Source organism: Bombyx mandarina, chromosome 24 (genome assembly GCF_030267445.1).
Source record: "Bombyx mandarina strain Sakado chromosome 24, ASM3026744v2".
Classification (NCBI taxonomy): Eukaryota; Metazoa; Arthropoda; class Insecta; order Lepidoptera; family Bombycidae; genus Bombyx; species Bombyx mandarina.
In genome coordinates this window covers 2557648-2585628 of record NC_143230.1, presented here as the reverse complement: position 1 = coordinate 2585628, position 27981 = coordinate 2557648, and the positions used below count along the sequence as shown (strand labels likewise).

The following is a 27981-nucleotide window of genomic DNA, read 5'->3' as shown; positions in this document are numbered from 1 at the left end:
GGACGGTAACTACAAAATGAAATGAGAATAATTAAGATTAGTTTTACGGCTTGGAATCGCCTATATTGTTACGGATATTATTATTAAGAACTAGTAGACCCGGCAGACTTCGTAGTACCTCAATCGATAAATAAAAGACCTAAACTTTTGTATAAAATAAAATTAAAACAAACAAAAGGAATCCGTCCGACGGAGGACACATCAAAGGAAAAACAAAATTGTTATTTTTATTTAATTACGAGCATTTTCATATTTCTCTACCTTTTAAACCTTCTCTGGACTTCCAAATGGTCCAGCCGTTCTCGAGTTTTAGCGAGACTAACAAACAGCAATTCATTTAATTGCTGTTTAATATTTAACGGCCGTCTGGTGTCGTGGTAAGTGACATGGTCACTACACAAGGGGGTCGCGGGTTCGAATCCCGCCAAGGGAAGATATTTGTATGATAAATATAAATGTCTTTTCCAGGGTTATGGATGTATATTAATTATGTGTATGTGTATAATAAAAATCTTACATTTATTTCCGTTATCTGGTACCTGTAACACAAGTTCTTTACGAACTTAGCACGGGACCAGTTAACGTGGCGTGATTGTTAGTAAATATTTATTTATTTATTATTTATTTATTTATATAGATACTTCACAGTTTCAATTATGTTTGTACGAAAATCGATGTAAATACAGAAATTAGATTAGCTATTTAGAGCATCATCCACATAAACGAAGTCACTTAACTACGCATTATTGAGGGTTACCCAAAAACTACTAGTCAAATTACGTGAGGATTTAAAAAAACGGTTCACCCACAAAAAGTTCTAAGTTTCATAAAAAAAAAAAACAGTCGAATTGAGAATCTTCTCGTTTTTGAAGTCGATTAAAAATATTCTCTTTCGAGAAGGTTCCGTGATTATAAATTGTTGCTGGCGGAAGGCTGCCGGACCTTCGGTTCAAGCTAAGATAAGTATCAAGTTTTTCCAAGTATCTACCTATTGCATTCGAAGCAATTGTTCCTATATACGCTGCACTTTTGATTATTTGAGATGGTATTTATTGTTTTTGGAACGATGCAGAGGGGTACCCTAACCGGGAAAAAACGTCCGTAACGTAAGATTTTTATTAGTAATGCACACAGTGTACGACTTAACTTTGTAATAACGTACAAAAAATAACATATTTTTTTATTATATATTTTTTATAAATCATTGTGAATAAAATAAAGTTGATAACTTTGTAAAGTAGTTTTTTTTATCAATAAAAAAATCATAATAAAAAATGTAGGTAGGTAGGTATACCCGAATAATTATTTTCTTTATACCTCGAATAGAACTTAAAATTAATATTTTTATAATAAGGAACTTCGTTCCTATCCGGTGTCCCACGACACCACACATTTTTTTTAATTCCTTAAACGGGTTGACGAGCTCACAGCCCTCGTGGTGTTAAGTGGTCACCGGAGCCCATAGACCGCGACAAAGTAAACGCCGCCACCCACCTCGAGACATGAGTTCTAAGGTCTTTTGTCATTCAGCCACATTCATAGTCCATTTCCAACGGTTTTTGTGCATCTCAAGGCGGCTCACGTCCACGGACCGCAGCAACCGCTAAACACCGGATTGGTAATAGTAAAAAAATATTTTTACAAAAATGGTTCGTTACAAGAATAATCTATTGATATCCTGGAGTGAATGTTTGACCGGACTGGTGCTGGCGATCTCGTCGCTTCGCAGACGCCGACGGTCGGTCAGCGTCGCGATATCGATTGAGTCGCTATTGTTACACATCGCTGAGCCGGTAACCTTTTATAAGCCTCGATATTTTTCTTCTCTTTACTTTTATGTTGCCATTTTTTTTCCCCTACCTAACCTCGAGGGGTTATACTAGATTCGCAGAACTAGTAGGTGAGCTTTCGGGGCTCAAGCCTGACGTTGTTGCTAACGACTACCCCCTAGCAAGAGCCATGCTTCGCAGGTACCATCGGATCGGAAACGCGACCCACTGAGAAGATTCCGCGAGAAACTCAGTGGGCTGTGTCTGTGGGTTAATTTTTAAAACGATGACCGGCGCTTGAGGCACCTAGAAGCACCGTTAGTGGATCGGGAGGATCCGATATGATGTAGGTATCGATCGTACGACCACGGCTAATATAAATAGTACAGACTTGTTCGCTAAAAGCTAATAATAATAATACGCTAAGATATTGGTCGTCTCTAAAGTCAGTAAATAACTGGTGGTAGGACCTCTTGTGAGTCCGCACGGGTAGGTACCACCGCCCCGCTTACTTCTGCTGTGAAGCAGTAATGCGTTTCGATTTGAAGGGCGGGGCAGCCGTTGTAACTATACTGAGACCTTAGAACTTATATCTCAATTTGGGTGGTGCATTTACGTTGTAGATGTCTATGGGCTCCAGTAACGACTTAACACCAGGTGGGCTGTGAGCTTGTCCACCCATCCAAGCCATAAAAAAAATAAGTCGGTTTACGGACGATAGTTTTACGTGATAACGTCAGCAGCAGAACTATTCGAACTGCCAGCTCTGACGTCACGCGAGAAGAAAGATAAATGCGTCACAAGCCAACGCTTGGGCCGATCGTGTCTCTCTATCGTGTCGCTCAGACTCAGGCGGAACGTGACACTTTTTCGTTCACGCAGCCAGTGTTCATTGATCTATAAGACGTTGTCACGTCAAACATTTAAAATTGTCTCAAACTAACCTCAATGAATGGTTTGTGTGCTGTTGATTGGAAAGACTGTGTATCTAATTTTTTTTTGGGCTTTGTTTGAAATGGGAGGAGGGTAGTTTTTTTTAATATTTCTAATGTTAATTTAGTGTCATCAGGTTTCAATGTGTGATAATGATGGATTATTAACGGTTTGACGTCTGTGCCTCTACAAGTGTAGGACAATCAAAGCCTCTAGAAGTGGTCCCTAAGGTTCTTCTAAAAAGTCGCCTATTTTTGCTGTAAAGCAGTAATGCGTTTCGGTTTGAAGGCAGCCGTTGTAACTGTAGGTACAATAGATAATTCGACCTTATCTTTCGAGGCGGGTGGTGGCATTGCGAAGTCTAAATATAATCTCTGGTAACCACTTAATACTGAGTTGACCGCGAGCTCGTTCACCTAGTTACGCAATAAAAAATGTATTTTTTTTTGCTTTTTCGATGCCATATGGTCCATTAGACGGTGAACGGAGACAGTCGACCATAGACATCGGCAACCTGCTAGACACGTTTAATTAGGAAACATAAAAAAAGAAACAAAATGCATTTTATATGTATATATTCGGATTCAATATTTCATTAGCTATTAATTAATTAATACAACTTAAAATTACGCTTTTATTCCTTCTTTAAATTTAAATAATAATATTAATAATAATACACTGACTTTTCGAAAAAAAAAAAAAAAAAAACTATCTCTTCGAAACCTTACACGTAATTTAATATCTAAACTATTATTAAAATTAACTATATATAAATTACAATTTCATTACAATTCTCTTTTTAAATTACTAGGATTTATGAAAAAAAAAAAAAAAAACTAAAACAGACAAAACATCTTTAGAATATTTTTGAAACACATTTTTTCGTGTTTACTGCGGGGCGAAAATATAAAGATTTTTTTTTATTAAAATTACACTCCACGTAAAAAAAAAAAAACACCCTTGCTACAATAATCTTTTTATGAAACATAAAAATTATTTGAAAGGCCCAAAAGAGAATAATTATAAAGATACTTTTCGTCTCCTTACAAACTATTATTATTCACATATACAATCTGAGCGCACACATATACAAAATGAAAAGTCTTCAAATGTTCATTAATATTTATTTACAAAATACACTTAATTACGCGTTGCCTTTTTATTATTTTTCAATCGAAATATTCACTAAAAATACCTTAAACGTTTATACTTAACTTGATATGACTCCCAAGGTATATTACACAGGCATTCGAAAAAAGCAAATTAAATATATATGTATTTTTATTTTACATTTTTATCACTATATATATATATATAGTTATATTTAAAATATAATTATGGCAAAAAAACTCGTTCGATAAAACATTAGGCCTTGTCGATTTAAAAAAAAAAACGAAATATTAAAAAAAAGTAAAAATGTTCGATGAAATTTCGTTATTTTGAATTTAGAACAATTCGTGACGGAGGTTTTTTCACTTCCGATTTTTTTTTCTTAATTTTTTTTTTTAATTAACCTCCTCGATTGTGATTCGGGCGTTGGTTTATATGACTTTTGGATGCGCGATCATCGCAATATCAATTGTGATTTCGTTTGGGTGTTGTTAGAAAAAGCATCGAAAACATTTTGTCGCTTATAGGGAATCTCTTTGTTTCGTAACTGATATACATACGCTTCAAGTTTTCACTGTTCTTCAAATTTAGCGTTGTGTGTGTTACGAAGGACCAAAATAAATATAATAAATAAAGTACTCGAACGCTAAATTTGAACGAACAGTGAAATCGATTTTCGTATATCGATTTTAAAAAACGCCGCCGCGAAAATCGGGATATTTTTTTTAGCGGGAACGAAAAAAGAAAACCGCTCATTTTTTTTAAATTTATTTACGGCTAATGGTTACAAGACCTTATAGCCTAAATAAACCGCTCATTTTCGTTAATGTTGCAAGACCACAAACAAACAAATTCCCTGTAAACGACAAAGGTATATATTTATTTACAATAAAAGACTAGAAATCGCATTAGACCATATTTATTCCGTATTTCTCGGGCGCGAAGTAGCTGTTTCCCGTGTTGGAGAAGTTTGTTATCTGCGTTGCTTGGAGCATGCTCAGATGAGGATTCTGCTGGTTCTCCGGGGACTCGGGACCTGAAGCTAGAATGTTGTGGGACGACCAGCCGGTCGGAGGCGAGGGGTTCCCAAAGGACACTTGGTTGTACAGCTGATTGCTATTGGTGCTCAAGTTGTGGCCGTGGTGTCCTCCGTGGGTCTGGTTCACGGACGTACCGTTGAAGTATTCCATCTACGAATAAAATGACAGTTTTAGACAACAGGATGTAGCGAATATGGAACAGTTTAGGTAAATACGTGAGCCGGTAATGAATAGCGAATGTGACGCGCAAGGTCGTCGACCCCACGCTTCGAGTTGCGTGCTCCATTGCGCGGTTTTTTTTGCCTTAAATACACAATTTATATACAGATGTATGTAAAGTACATTTTCAACATCACTAAAGACAAGCAATTTCATAAATGCTTTCAGTATTGTACGCAGTCTAATAACATCCTTAGCGTTTCTATGGCGAAACTGGTGGTGGGACCTCTTGAGTCCGCGCGGGTAGGTACCACTCTGCCTATTTCTGCCGTGAAGCAGTAATGCGTTTCGGTTTGAAGGGTGGGGCAGCCGTTTTAATTATACTGAGATCTTAGAACTTATATATCAAAATGGGTGGCGCATTTACGTTTTAAATGTCTATCGGTAATCACTTAACACCAGGTGGAGCTCGTCCACCCATCTAAGCAATAAAATAAAAAAAGCAGACTTGTCTTTTGGTTTGAAGGGTAGGACAGTTATACCATACTATTGAGTTGGTAACCTCATATCTCAAGGTTCTTTAAACGTATGGTCACAAAAGAACAATTTGTGGTGGTGGAACCCCGCGTGTCTTTACAATGCGCTTCGTATATTTAGTTCTATTATATCTAGAACTGAATCAGTGAGGCAGTAGTTAGCAATCCCGACTGTTGCGCCTTTTTTTAACGCTGGGGAATCCATTTACGGTTACCCACCCGGTCGAGGGGGGTAAAGGACCGGGTTATGCCGGACTCCGGCGCCTTCTGAGAGGAAGAAGGGGAGAAGAGAAGGGCGGAGGTCCTTCAATTCCCCCAATTTCACACAGGAGACTACGCCTTGAAAAAGGCGCGCGAAGCACTTGTCCCGCAGAACGACTACCGACTAAACCCCATCGAGCTCCACCACACCGACTACACGAAACTTACGGTACCGCGGTGCGCGCCGAAAAAACTGTTGCACCTAGGGGCGTGGATTCGATTCCCGAGTCGGGAAAACATTCGTGTGATCAACAAGTTTGTTTGCTCTGTCTCTATATGTATATATTTAAACGTATGTAGGTATGTCAGTCTCTGATACTCTTAACATAGGGAATCCCAAATTGGGATCGGATGACCGTGCGCGATTCATTCACAGTTATTTATTTCTATTATGCTTAATATTAAAAGTCTGATTCTAACAAGCCCAAATTCTCACCTGACTTGGATAATAAGGCGAATTGTAAGCACTCTGCCCGTATCCTTGGTGATGATGTGAAGTTGAGTAGCTCCTAATGTAGTCCGAGCTGCCGGGCCAGTGGAAGCTGTTGTAGTTATCCGGGTGGTAAACGTTCCCCGGGCCATTAATGCTCTGGGGGGTGATAGGGGGCGATGGGGTCGTCATGATCGAGGAATTGGAGCCCAGCGGCGTCAGGTTACCGGTTAAACGGGAGCTGTATTGGTCCTTGACAAGGTTACTGCCGAAGGATTTTTCGGTGTAATCCAATTTGCTGGAGTATTCTAGCCTTTTAGGGCTACTGTACAGCTCTTGTTTGGGCGTCACTCCGTAGCCGTGGATGTCTGAGCTTTCCTTTCCGCTCACCCTTGAGTCGTAGTGAGACAATGAAGTCAAGCTGTTCTTGGTCAATGGGGAAGTCTCGTAACTAGATCCGGCCGCCTCCTTCTTACAGATCACGTTAATCGGGGGACTCACTGAAGTCGTGGGCGTTATCGGTAGATTCGGGGAGGAAGTTGTGATCGAGGAGTTTTGGCTTGTCGTCAAACTCGTGGAGGAGCTCGTCATGGTTTTGGAGGTGGTCGCTTTTGAGGCGGACGTCGAGTTTCCTTTGATGGCGTTGCTCGACGATACGCTGGTTTTCGCGCTCGACGACGACTTACTCGTTATCTGAGAGTTTGTTTGCTGTTGTAACTGTTGTCTGCATTTCGCTCTCCGGTTTTTGAACCAGACCTGTTGGCAAAGATTTAATGGGGTTATTATTAATAATTAGAGCGCCTAGAACGTACAGTACCCGACAATAAATGTTGCACATCGATTCTTTGAAAGATATAATCGGCTAAGAAGTTATTAATAGCGTTATTTTTGTCGATGTGCTTATTGCCGACGTCATGACTCTCAAAAACAACCTAAGCATAGTCGTTATGTATGTTTATTTTCCATACCTATGCGAGAGGCTATATGAGCGTTACCTTAGCGTGTAGGTGAGCTCACGGGGCTCAGAGGTGTTGCTAACACTGGCCCTAGCAAGAGCAGTGCTTCGGAGAATCTACCACCGAATCGGAAACTGTCTCTATGGGTTAATTCACTCGCCGAGCCCTTCGTCGCAAGCGATGAGTTCGGCGAGGACGGTACCCGGTGCTTGTGTTACCTAAAAGCACCGTTAATAGATCGGGAGGATCCGTAATGACGTGAATGTATTATTAGTGAACATCCTGTATCCTGAACTGTTAAATAAGGGAAAATGTATTATCTAAGTGTTTAACTTCAAATTCAATTTTATAAACATCAAATTCAATTTCTGTTCCAAGGTTAGATTTTGTTTTGTTATTCCTTTAAAATTTACATAACTAAAAAAAAAAAGAAGAAAACGCAACAAATTACATGTCATTTAAACCTCTTTAAGATGTGATCGTCAAATTGAACTTGAATCTTTTCCTTTTTCTTAAATATAAAATAAAAAACCTGCATATTAGTACGGGCATCAATTCGAAGTAGTCCTGGTATAAGTTTAGTTAAGACACTTCAGATAGAAGTCTCAGTTAGAACTGGAATAGGCAGCGCGGCGATATAAGTTAGGGCTGCCACTGAATGCATCGAACACCCTACGCCATTAACAACGATCGATTACATTCCGCACACAAAATGATTTGTAGCAGCAGCCCTTGTTCAAATAGTGAGGCACAACAATCGTGCGTGTTTGTCGAAGAGCTTAAATTTGATTTGTAGCTCAGTAGCGGATGTTGGCTCGTAAGCTACGAGATTAATTACAATCATCGACAAGATGATACACTTATCAAGCTTTTTTATTTATTAGTGGTGCCCCGGTAGTCGAAATTCGACTATAATTAATTGAAATTATAAGTTTGTACACTATTTTGATTCTTGTCAAAGACTATTAATATTTCTATAATCACAGATTTCGCCAAATATTAATAAAGAAAAACAACATTTAATCTACTTATTCTGAATTTGACCACAGACTTTAAACAATGGTGGTAGGACCTCTTGTGAGTCCGCACGGGTAGGTACCACCGCCCTGCCTATTTCCACCGTGAAGGAGTAATGCGTTACGGTTTGAAGGGCGGGGCAGCCCGTGTAGCTTTACTGAGACCTTAGAACTTAGATCTCAAGGTGGGTGGCGCATTTACGTTGTAGTTCTCTATGGGCTCCAGTAACCAATAACACCGTGGGCTAAGAGCTCGTCCACCCATCTAAGCAGTAAAACAAAAAAAGACTTGCGTGTCAACGATCGCGAATGTCAGAAGATTGTTCCAGAATTCGTGTCTCCCGGGTCTGGTGCGCGACGCGACCCCTAACTCCGTCTATTCGTGACTCGATTTCAATGGTAATGTTCTACAATACGAAAGCTCCGCGTCGCTCGCCGTGCCCGTCGTTGTTCGCGTCGGATTACCGCCCCCGACCGATCCACTACATTGTACTAATGAATTAATAACTCTTTGGCGAGTGTAACGACTCGACAGATGGCCGTGCCTAATTTGTATGGAGTCAGCGAAGGTGCGTCTGTGAATGGAGTAAGAGAGACAACAACAAAAAAAAAGTCCCTATGGCACGTTTTAACGGATATATTGACGGAAAGTGGGTCGACGTCAGGTCGATCAGATGAGGACATAACCGACTCCACGTAATGTGGTATTTTTTATTGCTTAGATGGGTGGACGAGCTCACAGCCCACCTGGTGTTAAATGGTTACCGGAGCCCATAGACATCTACAACCCAAAAGCGCCACCCACCTTGCGATATAAGTTCTAAGGTCTCAAGTATAGTTACAACGGCTGCCCCGCCATTCAAACCGAAACGCATTACTGCTTCTCGGCAGAAATAGGCGGGTGGTACCTACCCGCGAGGTCTCACAAGAGGTCCTACTACCAGTATAAGAGCGAGAAGTGTAAAGGTAGGTCCAACTGACTCAACCCGGTCGGCGGTGTATCGCGTTCCGACCTGGCAGGCTGGTTCTGGCCCAGCGGGGTATCCCGGAACACCAGCGGCACCGCCCGGGCGGCCTGGTAGGGCCGCCGTACCGCGGAGACCGACGTCGTTGGTCGTCGACTATCGCCTCGACGACCCGTCGGTCGGGCGTCCTCGGGGTGGCGCCGCGTGTCTGGTTGTAGTGTTGACCGCGGGAACCCCCCTACTCTGTCCAGGTTCTGACCCCGGACGGAGATCGGACGTCGGGTGTAAGAATGCAGGGGAGTCGTTTAGTGGGTGGGCCCTAAAATCCTTGGGCCCGCGATCTGCTCTGAACACCTGCAGATCGTTAAGTCTCACATACCCCGCGCGCCCCCTAGGCGCGGGGACCTCGTAGGAGGTTCGGCCCTCTACATGAAAAAAAAAAAAAAAGGTCCAACTGACTGATTCGTTACCGTTATCAGGATCCGATAAGCAAATTAACTGTATTAGTTTTCCTGATAAATAAACTGGTATGGTAGCCTAGAATGGCAGCACGCTTCTTCTCGTAGATGGTCTTTAGGCGATTAGGAGATTCCCTGGAGAATTCCCAGGACTATTATCGCCAATAGGGATTTATTTAAGGACGTACTCTGAGAATATTAGAGAATAATACAGGTAGCCCTCATATAACACGGCAAGATACGTTCCTACAGAGTCCTGTGTTGTGTGAAACCGCGTTATATGAGTCTAGAAGCCACTACATAAAGCTGAGTAATTTTTCTGAATGTAACATCTCAACTATACTATTTATGATTTACCTATGGCTGATAAATAATAAGCAGAACAATTTCGGTTATTCCCATATATTGGGTGTTTATAGTGCCTAATCGATGTAATCTATATATATCTATATATTAATACGTGAAGCAAAAACTTTGTATCCCTTTTTACGAAAATTGCGTGGACGGAGGAGTATGAAATTTTCCACACTTATAGAGAATATAGAGAAGAAGTGCACAATGCTAATATTTTTTTAAAATAATGCATAATAGATACATTAAATCAATAAAGAAAACATTACACACACTACATACCATGTATTTGACGCACACACGCATGCATACTATTTATTGTCAAACTTTTGTTCTTGACGTCTGTTGTCAAACTGAGAATAGAATATGGTTTGTCTTTGTTAATATTATTTAAATTGTAGTTTTGCCGAATTTTGTGATTATAGAAGTATAAAATACAATCATAATAGTGTACAAACTTACAATTCCAATTAATTATAGTCGAATTTCGACTACTGCGGGACCTCTAGTAAAAATGAATTGCTGTTCGTTAGTCTCGCTAAAACTCGAGAACGGCAGCACCGATTTGGCTAATTTTGGTCTTGAATTATTTGTTGAAGCCCAGAGAAGGTTTCAAAGATAAATAAATATGAAAATGTTCGGAATTAAATAAAAATAACAATTTTGTTTTTCCTTTGATGTGTCCCCCGTCGGACGGATTCCTTTTGTTTGTTTTAAGTTTATTTTGTACAAAATTTTAGGCCTTTTATTTATCGATTGAGGCACTACGAAGTCTGCCGGGTCAGCTAGTTTTTAATAAAAATAAGAATATAAATTAAAATAAGACTTGACCTAAAGGTCTCAGTTACCAGGTCATAATATCCCTTAAAAAAATATACATTTTTGTTTTCTTTTTTTCTTTTTTTTACAACTATTTCCGAAAGCAGTCGCAATTCAATTAAATCGAAAAATGTGGATTAACTTTGATGTGCGCTAATAAGACGCGAGATAATTTTTTTTCATCTATTGTGCCCCGCGTTGAAGATCAAAACACGCCAATTAGTAGCCGGGGGGGCGGTATCAGATAGCGGGTGCCCCGAACTCAGTTCGCCTAATGAAATTGATGTCAGCGATTTTTTTTTTGTTTGCGCGGAATATAGCAAAGTATTTGTGAATAAAGGATTTTTTCTGTAGATAATTTTATGCGTCATTTATTTCTCTGAGGTTGTTGTTGATTGGGTTACTAATCAAACATGACCTGCTTTGCTGGTCGATTTCTGGTTCGACTTTTTTTTATTGCCCTTTTAGGCAGACGAGCATACGGCCGACCTGATGGTGAGTGGTTAACGTCGCGATTGAACGTTTGAACGAATTAGATCAATCATTTCACTCGGGTGTAACTCTGTTTTATCTTTGATTCGTTATGTAATTTACGCTCTTTCGAAGTTAATACTGTTGCTTTTTTTTTAAGAAGAAACGATTAATGTAACCCGTGTGCCTTTTCAGTTTCGCTAGGACAGATGGGCGACTATGCGCTCAGCTTTTTTCTTATGACCCTTGCGCTTGAGCTTACCTGATGCTGAGTGGTTATCGTCACTCATGGACTTCAGCAATGCCAGGGGCAGAGCCAAGCCGCTGCCTACCGCTTAATACTCTCCACAAGCCTCACTTGAAGAAGGACATGACATAGCGCTCGGGAAACACCGTGGAGGGACTTCTCACCCGCTAGCCAAATCTGAAGATTTAGTGCCAATTTCAGCAGTACAGTGCAGTGGGTGGACAATTACTCAGTATCAGAGAGGCAGTGAACGGTTTTAACACTTTCTTATAGCAATCTTTAAAAAAAAAACCAACTCTCAAAATAGGTAAGTGAATCGAGAAAATTATCCATTTTGTAAAACAAAGATGGCGCGCATTCGTGCGTTTCTCCCAAATCGTTCGAAGTTCAAAAAATCCGGACTCGACAACGCCATTCCGCGCTAATGCCGTAACCGTGTTATTCGCGATTGAACGTTTGAACGAATTAGATCAATCATTTCACTCGGGTGTAACTCTGTTTTATCTTTGATTCGTTATGTAATTTACGCTCTTTCGAAGTTAATACTGTTGCTTTTTTTTTAAGAAGAAACGATTAATGTAACCCGTGTGCCTTTTCAGTTTCACCAGGACAGATGGGCGACTATGCGTTCAGCTTTTTTCTTATGACCCTTGCGCTTGAGCTTACCTGATGCTGAGTGGTTATCGTCACTCATGGACTTCAGCAATGCCAGGGCTAAGCCGCTGCCTACCGCTTAATACTCTCCACAAGCCTCGTTTGAAGAAGGACAAGTCATAGCGATCGAGAAACACCGTGGAGGTGAGCACATTCCAAAGCCGGATGGTACGTGGCAAAAAAGATCTCTGGAAACGCACTGTGGATGAACGCAATGGTTCTAGGACTACCTAGTAGTATGGATGAACTCTACTCCGGACTTTGTTTAATAGCTGTCCGAGCGCCTCCGAAGGAGACCTATCTTAGGGCAGCTAGCTACTTTGCGAATGCATCTAATACTGCTAGGTGACAGAAAATTTCCTTATTATCTCATGAAAATCTGTAGGTAATAGGTACTCTTTAATATTTAATTAAACTCTATAAACATAGACACACTCTTAAAGTCGCGAACCATTTTTATTTTGATGTATTTCTCTCGGATGCCCTCTCAATGGTGGTCTGATTTTACACTGTCATTTTAATTCCATAGATTATCACGATAAAAGCCCTTTTTATTTTTGATTATGCGCTTGCGTCATTAATAATAATCTCTTCTAAATCTATCGAGTGATTTTTGATAAGAACTTAAATAGCATTATGATTGATTGAGGCAGTGATGTGTGAAATAATTGATCTTAAATATTTTGTGAAGGGGCGTCACTAATTCTTTTTTTAAACCTTCATGGCTTTTCTTTTTAGTTAAATGACGCTCGAGCAAGATTGAATACCAGTGCAACGGTATATAATGTTGACAGAGTTTATTTTGTACACCACCAAAATTGTGTTGCCAGCTCTCATGTGTGTCCCTTAAATTTCGGGAAAAATTAAACATAGTTTTACTTTTTTATATGAGATACATTACTTCTGAAGGTTTTATTGACCATGTTCTTTTTAGAGACACTAGATGGTAGAACAGGGCCAATCACGGTAAGCTGTTACAAGATCCAATACCACATGCAACATGAACCCTAACGCTGAGACATAAGAATCAAAATTGCATTTGATTTCTGTCCTACCCTTAAAACTAGTACCGCCGTGCCTTATTATTTACTAGCTTTTGCCCACGACTTCGTCCGCGTGGAATAGTTCACAAATAAATATGCAAAATTAAATGTATATTTTTCAATATTTCTGAGAGATTTTCTTAATATTTGTTTCCGTAAGAACCTTGTACAGAGTATTAGAAAACTACAAAAAAAAAAAAAAGCCAAATCGGTCAAGCCGTTTTCATGTTATGTCGTGACAACGGAAAACGGGTTTCATTTTTATATATATAGATTAATAACTTTGTCCAGGTCGCTGTTAGGGTTACGCTGATATAGCCTCTCAAGGCTCTCAGCTTAGGTAGGAAAAAAAAAAAAAAAAAAAATCCAGGTCGAAGCACACTGCACTACTTTCACTGGGCAATACTGTTGACTTTTTTGGGGACAGAGAGTGTTCTCTTTGCGGAGTGAATATCTTTTGGATTAAGACACGCCCCATTGAGTTTCCTGCCGGATCCTCTCAGTGGGTCGCGATTCCGATCCGATGGTAGTTTCAGCGAAGCACTGCTCTTGCTAGGGCTAGTGTTAGCAGCCTCTCAGATTGAGCCCGGGAGCTCACCTACCGGTCCGCGTGGAGTTGGAATAGTACCTTAGGCTACCAACGATTGACGAGCCGAATCCTTAGAAGGACTTTTGCACGACTCCAGTCCCTATATGAGACGTCCGTGAGGTCGCAAGTTAAGTTGAAGTCAAAATTTCCCTAGAGGCAACTAGCTTAGACTAAAGACAGCTAAGAAAAAAAAATTGGTGGTGTCGTGAGACACCGGATAGGAACGAAGTTCCTTATTATAAAAATATTAATTTTAAGTTCTATTCGAGGTACAAAGAAAACAAAACTAGAGGTTTCGCAGCAAGCGACGGTCATTCGGTAACGTGCGAACTTATTGTGGTACACTTCATTCACGGTTGTTTGCATAAGAGTTAGTGTATTGCGCAAACGAACGCTCTGAGATCGTGATCAATGAATGATAAAAAATTATGTTATTTTTGGTACGTTATTACAAAGTTAAGTCGTACACTGTGTGCATTACTAATAAAAATCTTACGTTACAGACGTTTTTTCCCGGTTAGGGTACCTCTCCGCATCGTCCCATAAGGAACTTCGTTCTAAAAAATTAGTCGAAGAGGATTTCCTACTCGCCATAATACCTGCAGACTGTATCGATTTCGGGGTCTAGTTTGTGCCTCTTTAACCGAATTCCCAGTAATGACATTACAATCCTTAAGATAAAAGGACTCAGGCTTAGAATTAGGTATTTAAATGGATTTCCACGAGGACATTTCTATTTCTGCCTACCTGCACTCTAGATTCTGGAAGGTTTATCTTCAGCGCGACCTCCTCCCTCATGAAGATGTCAGGGTATCGCGTCTTCCCGAACAATGCTTCGAGTACGTCCAGCTGAGCTCTTGTAAAGGTAGTCCTTTCTCTGCGCTGTTTCCTGGGGTTCACTCCTGTGGACAAAGGTTATTTCGATTTATTTATTTGAAGTCGCCACGGCTCAAAGGGTGTTTTCCTACCTATGCTGCTAGCCTTGAGAGGCTATTTTAGCTTCACCCTAACGTGTAGGTGAGCTCATCGCAAACCGGAGTGTTGCTAATACTGGCCCTAGCAAGATCAGTGTTTCGCAGAATCTATGGAAACTCGACCCACTGAGAAGATCCGGTGAAAAACTTGGTGGGCTGTGTCTATGGGTTAGTTTACTCGTCGAGCCCTTCGTCGCAAGCGACGGGTTCGGCAAGGACGATGACGAGTTAAAGGATAAGAGGCAAAGTGTACTCCGTATGGAGCTATGAGACCGAGCCGATGTTTAAATCCCGCAAGCCGGGTTTTATGGCTTATTTTTTTGTAACACGATTTTCATTAAGTTACTTTTTAGCACGCAATTTGGCAATTTACTGGTGGTAGGACCTCTTGTGAGTCCGCACGGGTAGGTACCACCACCCCGCCTATTTCTACCGAGAAGCAGTAATGCGTTTCGGTTTGAAGGGTGGGGCAGCCGTTGTAACTATACTCGAGACCTTAGAACTTAAATCTCAAGGTGGCTGGCGCATTTACGTCGTAGATGTCTATGGGCTCCAGTAACCACTTAACACCAGGTGGGCTGTGAGCTCGTCCACCCATCTAAGCAATAAAAAAAACGCTTTTATGATTGTTTGTGATTTTCACGTTATTTTTGTCGATGTCAAAACGTCTTATTAAGCGTCTTATTAAAATTCGCGCACGCATCAAGCACCGATGACGATGCAATAGTTTTATAACTTAAAGCTCTAATATCCTGACCAATATCGAGAGGATAGAAAAAAAGAATTAATTTTCAGTTCGGTTTATCTAAGCGTTGGTTTTGTGTAAATTGTGACCGGTATGTATTATTAATAATAAATAAAAAAACAGGTGCACTGCGCGTACGTACGCCCGTCAATATATCTAATTAAATCGAGATAATAAAATTAATAAGTTTACACACGTAGCGATGTTTGTAATTAGGCGGACCGGTGTTTGAACCACGGATATGCTAATTGAACGAAGCCTGCGTTTGATAGTTTACCGATAGTGGCGCAATATTTTAGTACAAGCGGCCCGCTTCGGCTCCGCTCGGGTCTTTAACAAAAATGTCAACGATACGAGGGCTGCACTAAAAGTATCGGGAATGGAATATTTCCACTGTTCCTGTCATATTAAAATCTTTTTAATTGAAAACTCCTTGGTTTTAAAAATCGAATACCATTTATTTATTTAAAAAAAGATTCTCGGTCTTGTCATGAGGTTTTGTCAAACTTGTTTAGTCGCTGAGAAAATGGAATTGACTCGAGAAAATTCAAGAGCGATGATTTATTATGACTTTCGAAGTGGTTTAACACAAAAACAGTGTGTTGACCGGATGATTTCTGCATTTGGTGATGAAGCCCCATCCAAAACCACAATTTATCGCTGGTTTGCTGAGTTTCAACGTGGACGTGTCAAGCTCAGTGATGATCCCCGTCAAGGTCGTCCAAAAACTGCAGTCACCCCAGAAAACGTTGATGCTGTGCGTAAGCTGATTGAGGAAGATCGACATGTGACATACCGCGAAATTCAGGCAACTTTAGACATTGGAATGAGTCAAATACAAATAATCTTGCATGAACAATTAGGTGTAAAAAAGTTGTTTTCCCGATGGATACCGCATTTGCTCTGTGAAGAGCAAAAAGCGGTTCGCGTTACTTGGTGCGTCAGAACTCTCGAAAGATTGCACGCAGGATCCTCAAATGCTGTATACAACATTGTATCAGGTGACGAATCCTGGATATACGCGTACGAACCCGAAACAAAAAACCAGTCACGAGTTTGGGTGTTCGAAAATGAGTTAAAGCCAACAAAAATTGTTCGTTCACGGAGTGTTGCAAAAAAAATTGTGGCCACGTTTGTCTCCAAAACCGGCCATGTTACGACTATTCCTCTTGAGGGACAAAGAACGGTTAATGCAGAATGGTATGCTAGCATTTGTTTGCCACAGGTCGTTTCTGAACTCCGTAAAGAGAACTGCAACCGCCGCATCATCCTCCATCACGACAATGCGAGTTCTCACACCGCGCACAGAACAAAAGAGTTTTTAGAGCAAGAAAACATAGAATTATTAGACCATCCGCCGTACAGCCCCGACCTAAGCCCTAATGATTTATATACTTTCCCTAAAATAAATAATAAATTGCGTGGACAGAGATTTTCATCACCTGAAGAAGCTGTGGACGCCTACAAAACGACCATTTTGGAGACCCCAACTTCCGAATGGAATGGTTGCTTCAATGATTGGTTCCATCGTATGGAAAAATGTGTCAAATTTCGCGGAGAATACTTAGAAAAGCAATAAATACATTTTTAAATAGTAATGTTGTGTCACTTCGTTAATTCCCGAAATTTTCAGTGCCGCCCATGTATTTGACGTTCTTTTAAACTTATTGCGGCATAACTATAATAGTTAGGCATATGCTGTCCCGACACTTTTTGTAAATAATAATGTGTTCTACAAAATCGCAGTACATTATTTTATTATATCATCAATAGTTTTCGCAGGGCACGCGATGTAAAGAATATTTTAGGTAATTTTTTTACACCTTGGGTTACATTATTGGAGTTTTAGTAAGGATCCCTAATTTTTTTCAAAAAAAGTGATGGCCTATGTCACTCGGGAATAATGTAGCTTCCAAACAGTGAAAGAATTTTTCAAATCCGTTCAGTAGTTTCGGAGCCCATTCAATACAAACGAACAAACAAATCTTTCCTCTTTATAATATTAGTATAGATATAGATTTGTGTCCGATAGTTAGGCTATATAGTCTGGAGTGGTCCACAATCCACTTAACGGTGTAACTTGGGTGTTCGAATAGCTAGTTATCGCGTGAGCCGTGTTAGCTCAGATTGATTCGCTGGTTCATATGAAACTATAACAAGAAAATGATTTGGGTTAATTAAAATGTATAAAAATCTTTATCTATACTTCTATACTAATATTATAAAAAGGAAAGATTTGTTTGTTTGTTTGTATGGAACAGGCTCCGAAACTACTGAACCGATTTGAAAAATTCTTTCACTCTTTCGAAGCTACACTATTCCCGAGGGCTATAATCTTTTATGAAAAAAAATAGGGATCCTTAGTAAAACTCCAATAATGTAAGGTGAAGAATTACCTAAAATATTTCTTACATCACGTGCCCTGCGAAAACTATTGATGATAGAATAAAATAATGTACTACGACTTTGTAGAACACATTATTATTTACAAAAAGTGTCGCGACAGCATATGTCTAACTATTATAGTTATGCCGCAATAAGTGTTCTTTTATTTAAAAAAATAAAACAACGTCAGATATTGTTGAAATTTTTGTTAAAGACCCGAGCAGAGCCGGAGCGGGCGCTAGTATATGTATATATAAAAGAGAATGTACGTGTGTATGTTTTTTCACTTAAAATTCGAGTGCCGTGATCCCAAATTGATATATAACTTTACATATGTACAAGTTCCGAACAACAACATTTGGGCCGTCGGTCTACCGAGCAATAACACCCGCTTTGTGAAAGATCTTCGTTTTGTCGTTATTTTCAAATACATAATTACCATCCACGTCAAACCACCATCCTACATCGGTTCAAAAACAAACATTGTTTTTAGCGAATTAAGGTTCGTTTTCGTTTACCGTAAACATTTAAGCATAAACATTTATTTTAATGTAGGATTGGTAAGAACGGAACTGGTTTGCCAATAGTGCCCACTGAGTTTCTCGCCGGATTTTCTCAGTGGGTCGCGTTTGCAATCCGGTGGTAGATTCTGCGAAGCACTGCTCTTGCTAGGGCCAGTGTTAGCAACACTCCGGCTTGAGCCCCGTGAGCTCACTTACACGTTAGGGCGAAGCTGATATAGCCTCTTAAGGCTATCAGCATAGGTAGGAAGAAAAAAAAAAACTTATGAAAAGAGTGTGGAACGGAGCGCTAAGATGTGAGTGAGAGAAAATGACAAGAAAGAGAAAAGAGAATAACAGAGAAAAGGAAGATGGCGGCGAAGACGATCGAATGATCAGGGCATAAAAAAGGTATAAATTAATTATTAATTATTAAAATAGAGAAGATTTGGGAAGAGAACAGTGAAATAGCCTTATTTTATGCGCTACGATCCTAATTCTTCATTCTTAGCTGTTTGTATGAGAATCATTTTTGAAATCAACATCATCTGACGTATTAAGCATGACACCGACTCATGTTTAATACATCAATTTATAATAATAACTTTATTCTTAATTTATTATCTCGTTCCGAATATTGACATCGAAAACATTAAAATAATGTTCATCATTATCTATTCTAAGTGGTCTAATTCTACAGCAGAACGTATTTTTACTGTTTACGAGAATATAATATTTATGTGTCAAGTCGTAAAAAAGTTACGTATAAAATTATTGTTTGTGCCAATCGTCTAGTGTTGGGACATAATTGGGCGAGACGTGATAATGTAAAAAAACGGAAGCATATTATTTTTTTCTGTAACAAATTTTTTTCATTGTCTTCGTGTGAAAGGCTCGACGAGTAAATTAACCCATAGACACAGCCCACTGAGTTTCTCGCAAGAACTTTCTCAGTGGGTCGCGTTTCTGATCCGGTGGTAGATTCTGCGAAGCACTGCGCTTGCTAGAGCCAGTGTTAGAAACACTCCCGGTTTGAGCCCTGTGAGCTCACCTACAACTTCGGTGAATCTAGAAAAACTCCTTGAGGTTACTAGATTAGGTAGGAATTTTTTTTTGTCTTCGACAGATTAATTCACAGCCCAGTTATTCTTAAGTGATGTCCGAGGGGCGAGCACGAATGACTATTGAAAAAGTATTCGTATTGCTATCGAGAAAAATGTATAGTATTTAAACAGCGCCCCTACCGTCCGTAAAATACTTTTTTTTAGGATTAAAGGATTACTGTTGGCCCGGAGGCCTTTCCAGTTTCACCAGGACAGGTGGGCAAGCAAAGGCTCAGCCAGGAGAGGTGGAATTTGCTAACAGCTGCTCGAGCGCCTCCGAAGGAGACCTAACAACTCAAGAGCAACTGCTTTGCGAATGAATCTACTACCGGATCGGAATCGCGACCCGCTGAGAAGATCCGGCGAGAAACTCAGCGAGCTGATTCATGGGTTAGGTAGCACGTCGAATTCTTTGCCGAGTTCGACGAGTACGGTTACCGGGGCCCCTACTCCTAGTGTTAGGGCTGAAGGTGTCTGATGCAAAGGTTATTGGATCTGATGGATCCGTAAGGACGTGTCTAGGGCGTCGACGGTGACTGGCTCCTGCGTGATCAGGATTCGGGGAGTAGTCAGCGGCGGCAACGATAAGGCGATTATCCTGACGCATAGCCCATAAAATACTACGACTTATTACAAATACTACTAAAGTCAACAAAATACAATATAACCGAATTTCTAATATAAAAAAGTTCCTTATAACGAAAAAATAATAATTAAGTAATAACACAAAAACTTTCACGGTTTTTATTTGATAATACAATTCATCAATGCATCGATTCTATCGAATTAAAACGATTTGTGGAACGATAAGAAGAGAAAATACAATAAAAGCTTTAAGCTCTTTTGAAGCTCTAAATTGCTTGATTGATTGTTTTATGGTTGTTATAAAGGGGTATCCAATGGCGGAAGACCGCGGCGGTGATTAGGCGTAACGGATACGATAAGAAGGCAAACAAGTTTGATACTTTGATAATGTGATTTACATAGGTTTTTTTTTTTTTTTTATTGCCCTTGTACTACGACGATACGAGCATACGGCTCACCTGATGGTGAGTGGTTACCGTCGCCCATGGACTTCAGCAATGCCAGGGGCAGAGCCAAGCCGCTGCCTACCGAACCTACACTCAGTCATTACATCAATTATATCGAAACTACACACAGTCAATCTCAATGTAAGAGTTATTGATTTCTCCACTATTTAATGGATGTTATTATACATATAAACCTTCCTCTTCAATCACTCTATCTATTAAAATAAACCGTATCAAAATCCGTTGCGTAGTTTTAAAGATTTAAGCTTACATAGAGATATAGGGACAGAGAAAGCGACTTTGTTTTATACTATGTAGTGATGAATAAATGAAGATTTGAAATTATTTTATGAATATAATTGATACTTTCAGTTTTGCTGTAGATAATATTTAGTTGCAATTGTTCTAAGTTAATCGGGAAACAATGTTTATTCAATAAATACTAATCATATCGCAGGTTTGCATATCGAATTTTGCAGATTTTTTTTATTGCTTAGATGGGTGCACGAGCTCACAGCCCACCTGGTGTTAAGTGGTTACTGGAGCCCATAGACATCTACAACGTAAATGCGCCACCCATCTTGAGATATAAGTTCTAAGGTATCAGTATAGTTACAACGGTCGCCCCACCCTTCAAACCGAAACGCATTACTGCTTCACGGCAGAAATAGGCAGGTTGGTGGTACCTACACAGTAATGATGATGAAACGAAGACATAATTAATAAATTGGTTGACAAAAAAGTTTCAATCATTAGCGGGTTCTATTGCGATATTGGGTTTATTTTAAGATAATTTCCATCGTTCCGAGAAACCTTGGAACAATATTAGTTTCTTTAAATCACATTTTCAATGTTTCCATCACTATGAAGTGTGATAAATTAATAATATATAATTATAATGTTTATCGCAATTCGTCTGATTATGTTAATTTTCGGTGGTAATTTACCGTTTCGCTGTCGTGTGGGGATTTTTCTATTGCTACATTAACATAAATATAATTAAAACACCATAAAGTTTATTTTATGTGATTTGTCATTGAGATATCGGTAACAAATTCTGTTTTTGACAATAGTTATTTTGGTTTTTTTTTTAAACCTTTTAGCGCTGAGCTTATTTTCGCTTATTTTGCAGGAATTACTGAATGATTTTTGTAAAAAAGTACATGGCAAAAAATATATGCAAAAATCAATGTTAAATGCACAGCAAAATAATTATAACTGGTTATTTATATAATACTCTACTCTTTCGGTATTATTAATTACAAAAATAGTGATTTACAGAAAATAGATATTAAAATGAGAAAACTACTAGCAATAAAAAAAGTACTTCAGCGAAAGGCAGACACCGGAAGATTGTATTTACCGATTGCACAAGGAGGAAGGGGATTGTTGAATGTACAAAACATGTATAAAGCACAGATACTTAAATATAAGCAATATCTAAAAGTAGAAAGAGATTATTTAATAAAAGCAATAGTACAACACGATATACATAGGGTCAAATACTCAAGAATTAACGAAGCACAAGAAATAGAGAGAGAAATACATTTACCACAGGGACATACACATACAGACAAAGATATAAAAGACGCAATTATAAAAAAACAAGTTAAAACATGGCGAAATAAACAGCTACATGGAAAATTCCCTATAAAAGTACTGGACCAGGCCAACATAGATACCGAACTTTCATTTGAATGGTTAAAGAAGCAACAGATATCTCCCAGCATAGAATCCTCAATATTTGCGGTGCAGGATTGCAAGCTGTTATGACACGACAACATCGACGGGACATACTAAAAGAGCCAGTAGATGGAAAATGTCGCCTATGTGCTAGCAAAGATGAAACCACGCAGCACATCATATCAGGATGCGAAAAACTGGCTGGGACTTATTAATCAAACGTCATAATAGCCTGGTCCAATACGTCTACTGGTGTCTAGCTAAGAAACACAAAATAGAAGTTTCCAACCTTTGGTGGAAGGAAACACTCACTCAGCCACAAGTCAAAGAGAACGAATCCACTAAAATCTTATGGGAGATGCCTGTACAAACCGATGTCACCGTAAAGCACAATAGACTTGATATAATTTATATTGATAAAACCAACAATAACACATTCCTAATTGATATTACTGTACCATCCGATTACAACATAGGTGCTAAAGAAATTGAAAAACTGAGCAAATACCATCTTTTGAAAACTGAAGTCAGTCGTTTGTGGAATACACAAACGTCGTCCCAATAGTCGTTGGCGCTACCGGGGTAGTAGCTAAAAGTATTACAAAATACCTAAATAAATTGGACAACATTAACGTTGGTATCCTACAGAAACAGGCAGCTATTCACACATCAATTATACTTAGTAAGGTGCTTGGAGACACAGTATTCGTACATAACACACAAGAACACTTCACACAAAACACGCCACGACCGCCAGACATACAACAGCCACTCGACACACAACATTCATCAAACACACAAAATTCAACAGACACCACTCATACAACGGCAACACAACAGCCAATAACGCAGCGAGGAGGACGACGAGGAAGAAGAAGAGGCACTACTCACGCACAGTAACACACGCTGGGGTTCTCTACATCATTTAGTCATTTTCTATTCTTTTTTTTCACATAAAATATCATTAAAATTTTGGGGTAGGTATAGATATCTTTTTTCCTGTGGGAAACGGGACGGGATATTTATCAAAGCCGACACAAGTCGAGGAAGAAAAACTATATAATATGTTAATAACTTATTAATAAAGTTATACTTGCACGCAAAAACAACTCCGTACAGGTCGATACCTTAAACCTATAATCAACCTGAACAATAGTCGGTATTCAGACGCTCCGCACTTACGGATCCATCAGATCCAACAACTCTTGCATTAGACGCCTTCAGCTCTAATACTAGGAGTAGGGACCCCGGTAACCGTACTCGTCGAACTCGGCAAAGAGTTCGACATGCAACCTAACCTAAACATCAGCCCGCTGAGTTTCTCGCCGGATCTTCTCAGCGGGTCGCGATTCCGATCCGGTAGTAGTATTATTCGTGAAGCAGGTGCTCTTGAGTTGTTAGGTCTCCTTCGGAGGCGCTCGAGTAGCTGTTAGCAAATCCCACCCCTCCTAGCTGAGCCCTTGCTCGCCCACCTGTCCTGATAAAACTGGAAAGGCCTCCGGGCCATCAGTAATCTCTCAAACATAAAAAAATACTTTGTACGCATTAATATAGCCCTTGTAGGCAGATGAGCAGACGGCTTACCTGATGGCGAGTGTTTAAGTAAGAAAAGTAATTCTCATTTTAATGAAATTAAGCCAAACATCTCTTAGAATTCAAACATATCTTTCATTTTAGATACGTTACACCCTAAATCTAAGCGTTCGTTGGCTACCAAAAAGCCGTGTAAACATAGACATAAGAATTCCAAATTGGAAATATAAAAAACAAACACGCTCGCGTTTGTCTATGGTCATACAAAAGCCCGCGTCTCCGCTGCAGACGTTCAGTCTGTGTACGACATCTCATAAGTAAACATGCCCAAAAAGAATAACGTTTCAGTAATTCATCATCGAACGTTGTCGTAATAGAGATGTTAGTTGTTTGACGTTTAGGGTACCGCATGGAAAATATATAATACTAGCTTTTGCCCACGACTTCGTCCGCGTGGAATAGTTCACAAATAAATATGCAAAATTAAATGTATATTTTTCAATATTTCTGAGAGATTTTCTTAATATTTGTTTCCGTAAGAACCTTGTACAGAGTATTAGAAAACTACAAAAAAAAAAGCCAAATCGGTCAAGCCGTTTTCATGTTATGTCGTGACAACGGAAAACGGGTTTCATTTTTATATATATAGATGATAATACTGGTAGGGAATTTATTAGGAAAACGACATTCAGGGAGTTATAACTGCACCTTATTTGATTCTTACCCTTAACCTGCTCGTGTGGAGTCGGTGCAGCATGTTTTATTTATTTATTGCATAGATGTGTGGACGAGCTCACAGCCCACTTGGTGTTAAGTGGTTACTGGAGCCCATAGACATCTACAACGTTAATGCGCCACACACCTTGAGATATAAGTTCTAAGGTCTGAGTATAGTCACAACGACTGCCCCACCCTTCGAACCGAACTGCATTACTGCTTCACGGCAGAAATAGGCAGCGTAGTGGTACCTACCCGCGCGGATTCATAAGATGTCCTACCACCAGTAATTACGCAAATTATAAATTTGCAAATAGTACATACGTATTTCATTCCGAAAATTGGTACCCGCCTGCGGGATTCGAACACCGGTGCATCGCTACATACAAATACACCGGACGTCTTATCCTTTAGGCCACGACGATTTAAATTCTTTCATCCTTTACTTTCGTCACCCAACATTCAGCACGAAAGGTTTAAATCCACTTAGGTTTCGCCCTACAATCCCAAGTGTATTATAGCCGAGAATGTTTAAAACAATTACGAAGCTAATTTCTAGTCACATGTAGTTGAATTAGCCCCTTATGCTACCAACGATTAGGCAAAAAACAGTTCATTAACAATGAATTTAAAGGTCTAACAGCATACGAGAAAGTCGGTTTATGAAAACGCGTTAAAAACATACAGAACCAACGCGTTTAGCTGTCTTCGTCACAAAAAGCGGTGTGTTTTAAACATGACTAATGAGGGTACTTAATGATTTTTAATTTCTATAGGGATTACACTGTATTAGTGTTTGGTTACAACTATTTTTGTGCTCTGACTGATGTAGATTGCGTGTCTTTAGTCGTTGAAGTGAAAGTGGAATGAGGATTATGTTGGTTTGAAGCCAGTTTATCTTCATATTGTAATGCACGTGGCCTTTTTAACAATTTCGCGGGTAGTACGATATAAGTCATTCGTAACACAAAGGAATTGTTGAAGACAAATTGAAAACGTACACAGTATGCAGACAAACACGGACGCCTATGGGTTTTAGCCCGCGGCAGATGAGGTATGAACGCTCCTGGAAATTTCACTACGAGTGTACGTGTATTGTGCATATATTTTTTTATTTACTTAGCTCTTATGGAGTTGCTTAGAGAAAAAACACGGATGTGTGAAGCACGTTATATGTGGATATTCCGCGCGCGTTTTTCTTCGAAATTAAAAGTCCCTTTTATTTGGTACTAGCGACCCGCCCTCGCTTCGCTTCGGAAACATTAAATTTTATTATTGATAGGCGAAGCCCGCCATGTTGCGCGCGTTACGACAAAAACTGCGGTGACGCCGCGGGGCGAAGCTAGTCTAAAAAAAGTAGCCTAAGTTATTCCTTATATCATCAGCTACCTATCAGTGAACGTCTTGTCAAAATCGGTCCAGCCGTTCCAGAGATTAGCCGGAACAAACAGACAGACAGACAGACAAAAATTGTAAAAAATGTCATTTTGGTGTATGTACCGTATATATATATTCCTATGCATGTAGTAAAAAGCGGTTATTTCAATATTACAAACAGACACTCCAATTTTATTTATATGTACAGATTAGCATCAACAGTTCGACGTTTTTAATTAAGCTTCAATTAAGTTTACTCCATTCGAATAGCCAAAGAAGTTTTTTTACGGAGTCCCGTTCTCTTCTCCCAGAAATTCTGTCTGACTCTTCGATTGATGAATCGGAAGTCTTAATTGTATGGAAATAACAGTTATCTTAAACATGAGAGGAGAGGAAAGCAAAACAATACTGCTAGTGTAAATGACAGCGTCGCGTTTCCATGTTTTCTTTTTGAAGTTATATATTATTACTGATCATTTTTGTATTAGCTTATATGGGAAGATGAGTTCCGACTCCGCCTGGTATTTTCAGGAAGTCTTCAGCTCAGCTTAATGGGTGATGCTATGAGGGTCGGCAGATCTGGACAAATTGAAACTAAAAGCTGATCTGAAGCTTTCACTAGTAGCAATGAGTCACTTAGTAACAACAGCATCGTAAGGTATGACGTATAAGATGATCACTATTTGAATCATCGATTGAATAAAGAACAAAAAGAAAATTTCAAATCACGTTCGAAAAAATAACGAAAATCATAGACAATGAAAAAAACATGGATGTCACGATTGAAAAAAAAAAAAAAGTAATAATATTCGAGATCACCGAACAGCGATCGGGCCGCTCGCTTACGGATTAAAACTAAATAAAAATAAATACAATATCCATTCGAAACTAGCCCGAAATATCCCTATTCAAACTATAACAAACAAACATTACATATACGAAAAACTGTCACATTACCCATTGAAGAGCGGAGAATAAATGGAAATATATGCGTCTCGTTTTGACGTGAGCGCATTTCGGTGCAGTGAATAAGGACGCGTATACCCCAATTGTCATTGTTCACAATGGGGAGCGCTAATCCTCGTGACATGACGGTTTTTTTTTTTTTACTTTCGATTTTTATCTCGAATGATTCTCGATACGGCTACCGCTTGTTTACGGTCCAGTGTTGCTAGTTTCGAAAAATGTTTGAACGGAATTAGTATTTTTAGTTTTTAATATTTGTTTATACAATGAGTGGAGTATGTACCCGTTAACTTTAAACATTCCTGTTCAAAGCTTCTTATTGCTTTACGGTTTCAAAGTTGGGTAGCTAACTAACCGAATCAGAACATCAATTAATATGTCGCGTAAAAAAGTTATATAGTTCCAGTGTGCTTAAAGCGCGTTTACTACCGTTCTCGATAGCGTAAAAGTTAACTCAAATTTGTATGCAGTTGAAACAGCGCCCCTAGCGGCAAACGTAGGCAAACGCTCCAACTCATACAAATTCGAGTTAACTTTTACGCTATCGAGAACGTTAAAAAAATCGGTTAAAAAACGTGTGCTTAATAATGATCTGTGTAGTAGTCCAGGTATGGCTGCTCACATCACTGGGTACTATCAAATTTTATGTACATAAATAACAACACAAATTTACAAACTTGCAAAAAGCCTAGTGGTAGATTTGTCTTAACTAGTTGTCGGAGTGTGGCCCGCTCTCCCCCCTCGGCGCCTAAACAAGAAATGCCATAAAAATCGGTCGATCGAAAATCCTCGATCTGACAACCCCGATCTTGTTTGTGTAACGCGCTAATGGTGTATCCATGTACCCTTATTACAGGTCGTCGATAATTTCGAGAGGTGTGGTTTAGATCTTACTCAGATACCGGGTTTCTCCGGTCTGGTTAGGTAAGGACAAAAAATACGGAATCTTTCAGCTTCTCCTTGAGGAATAAGTGAGCTTACAGGGCTCAAACCGGGAGTGTTGCTAAAACTGGCCCTAGCAAGAGCAGTGCTTCCCAGAATCTACCACCGGATCGGAAACGCGACTCACGGAGAAGATCCGGCGAGAAACTCAGTAGGCTGTGTCTGTGGATTAATTTATTCGTCGAGCCCTTCGTCATATTGCCTAGTCTCTCTTTCTA

At 39.5% G+C, this 27981-nt stretch overlaps 1 protein-coding gene across 1 annotated transcript in view; it reads right to left on the bottom strand.

Annotated features, from left to right (window-relative positions):
• Positions 1-4361: 4361 nt before the first annotated feature.
• oc (homeobox protein OTX2) overlaps positions 4362-27981 on the bottom strand; it is a 92208-nt gene continuing 68588 nt past the window's right edge. Inside the window, exons 3-5 of the mRNA XM_028181780.2 lie at positions 14555-14709; positions 6245-6994; positions 4362-5002 (exon numbers count right to left, since the gene is read on the bottom strand). Of these exons, the coding sequence (XP_028037581.2) occupies positions 4721-5002; positions 6245-6994; positions 14555-14709 (1187 nt within the window). The 3' untranslated portion in view covers positions 4362-4720. The remainder of the gene's footprint in view (positions 5003-6244; positions 6995-14554; positions 14710-27981) is intronic.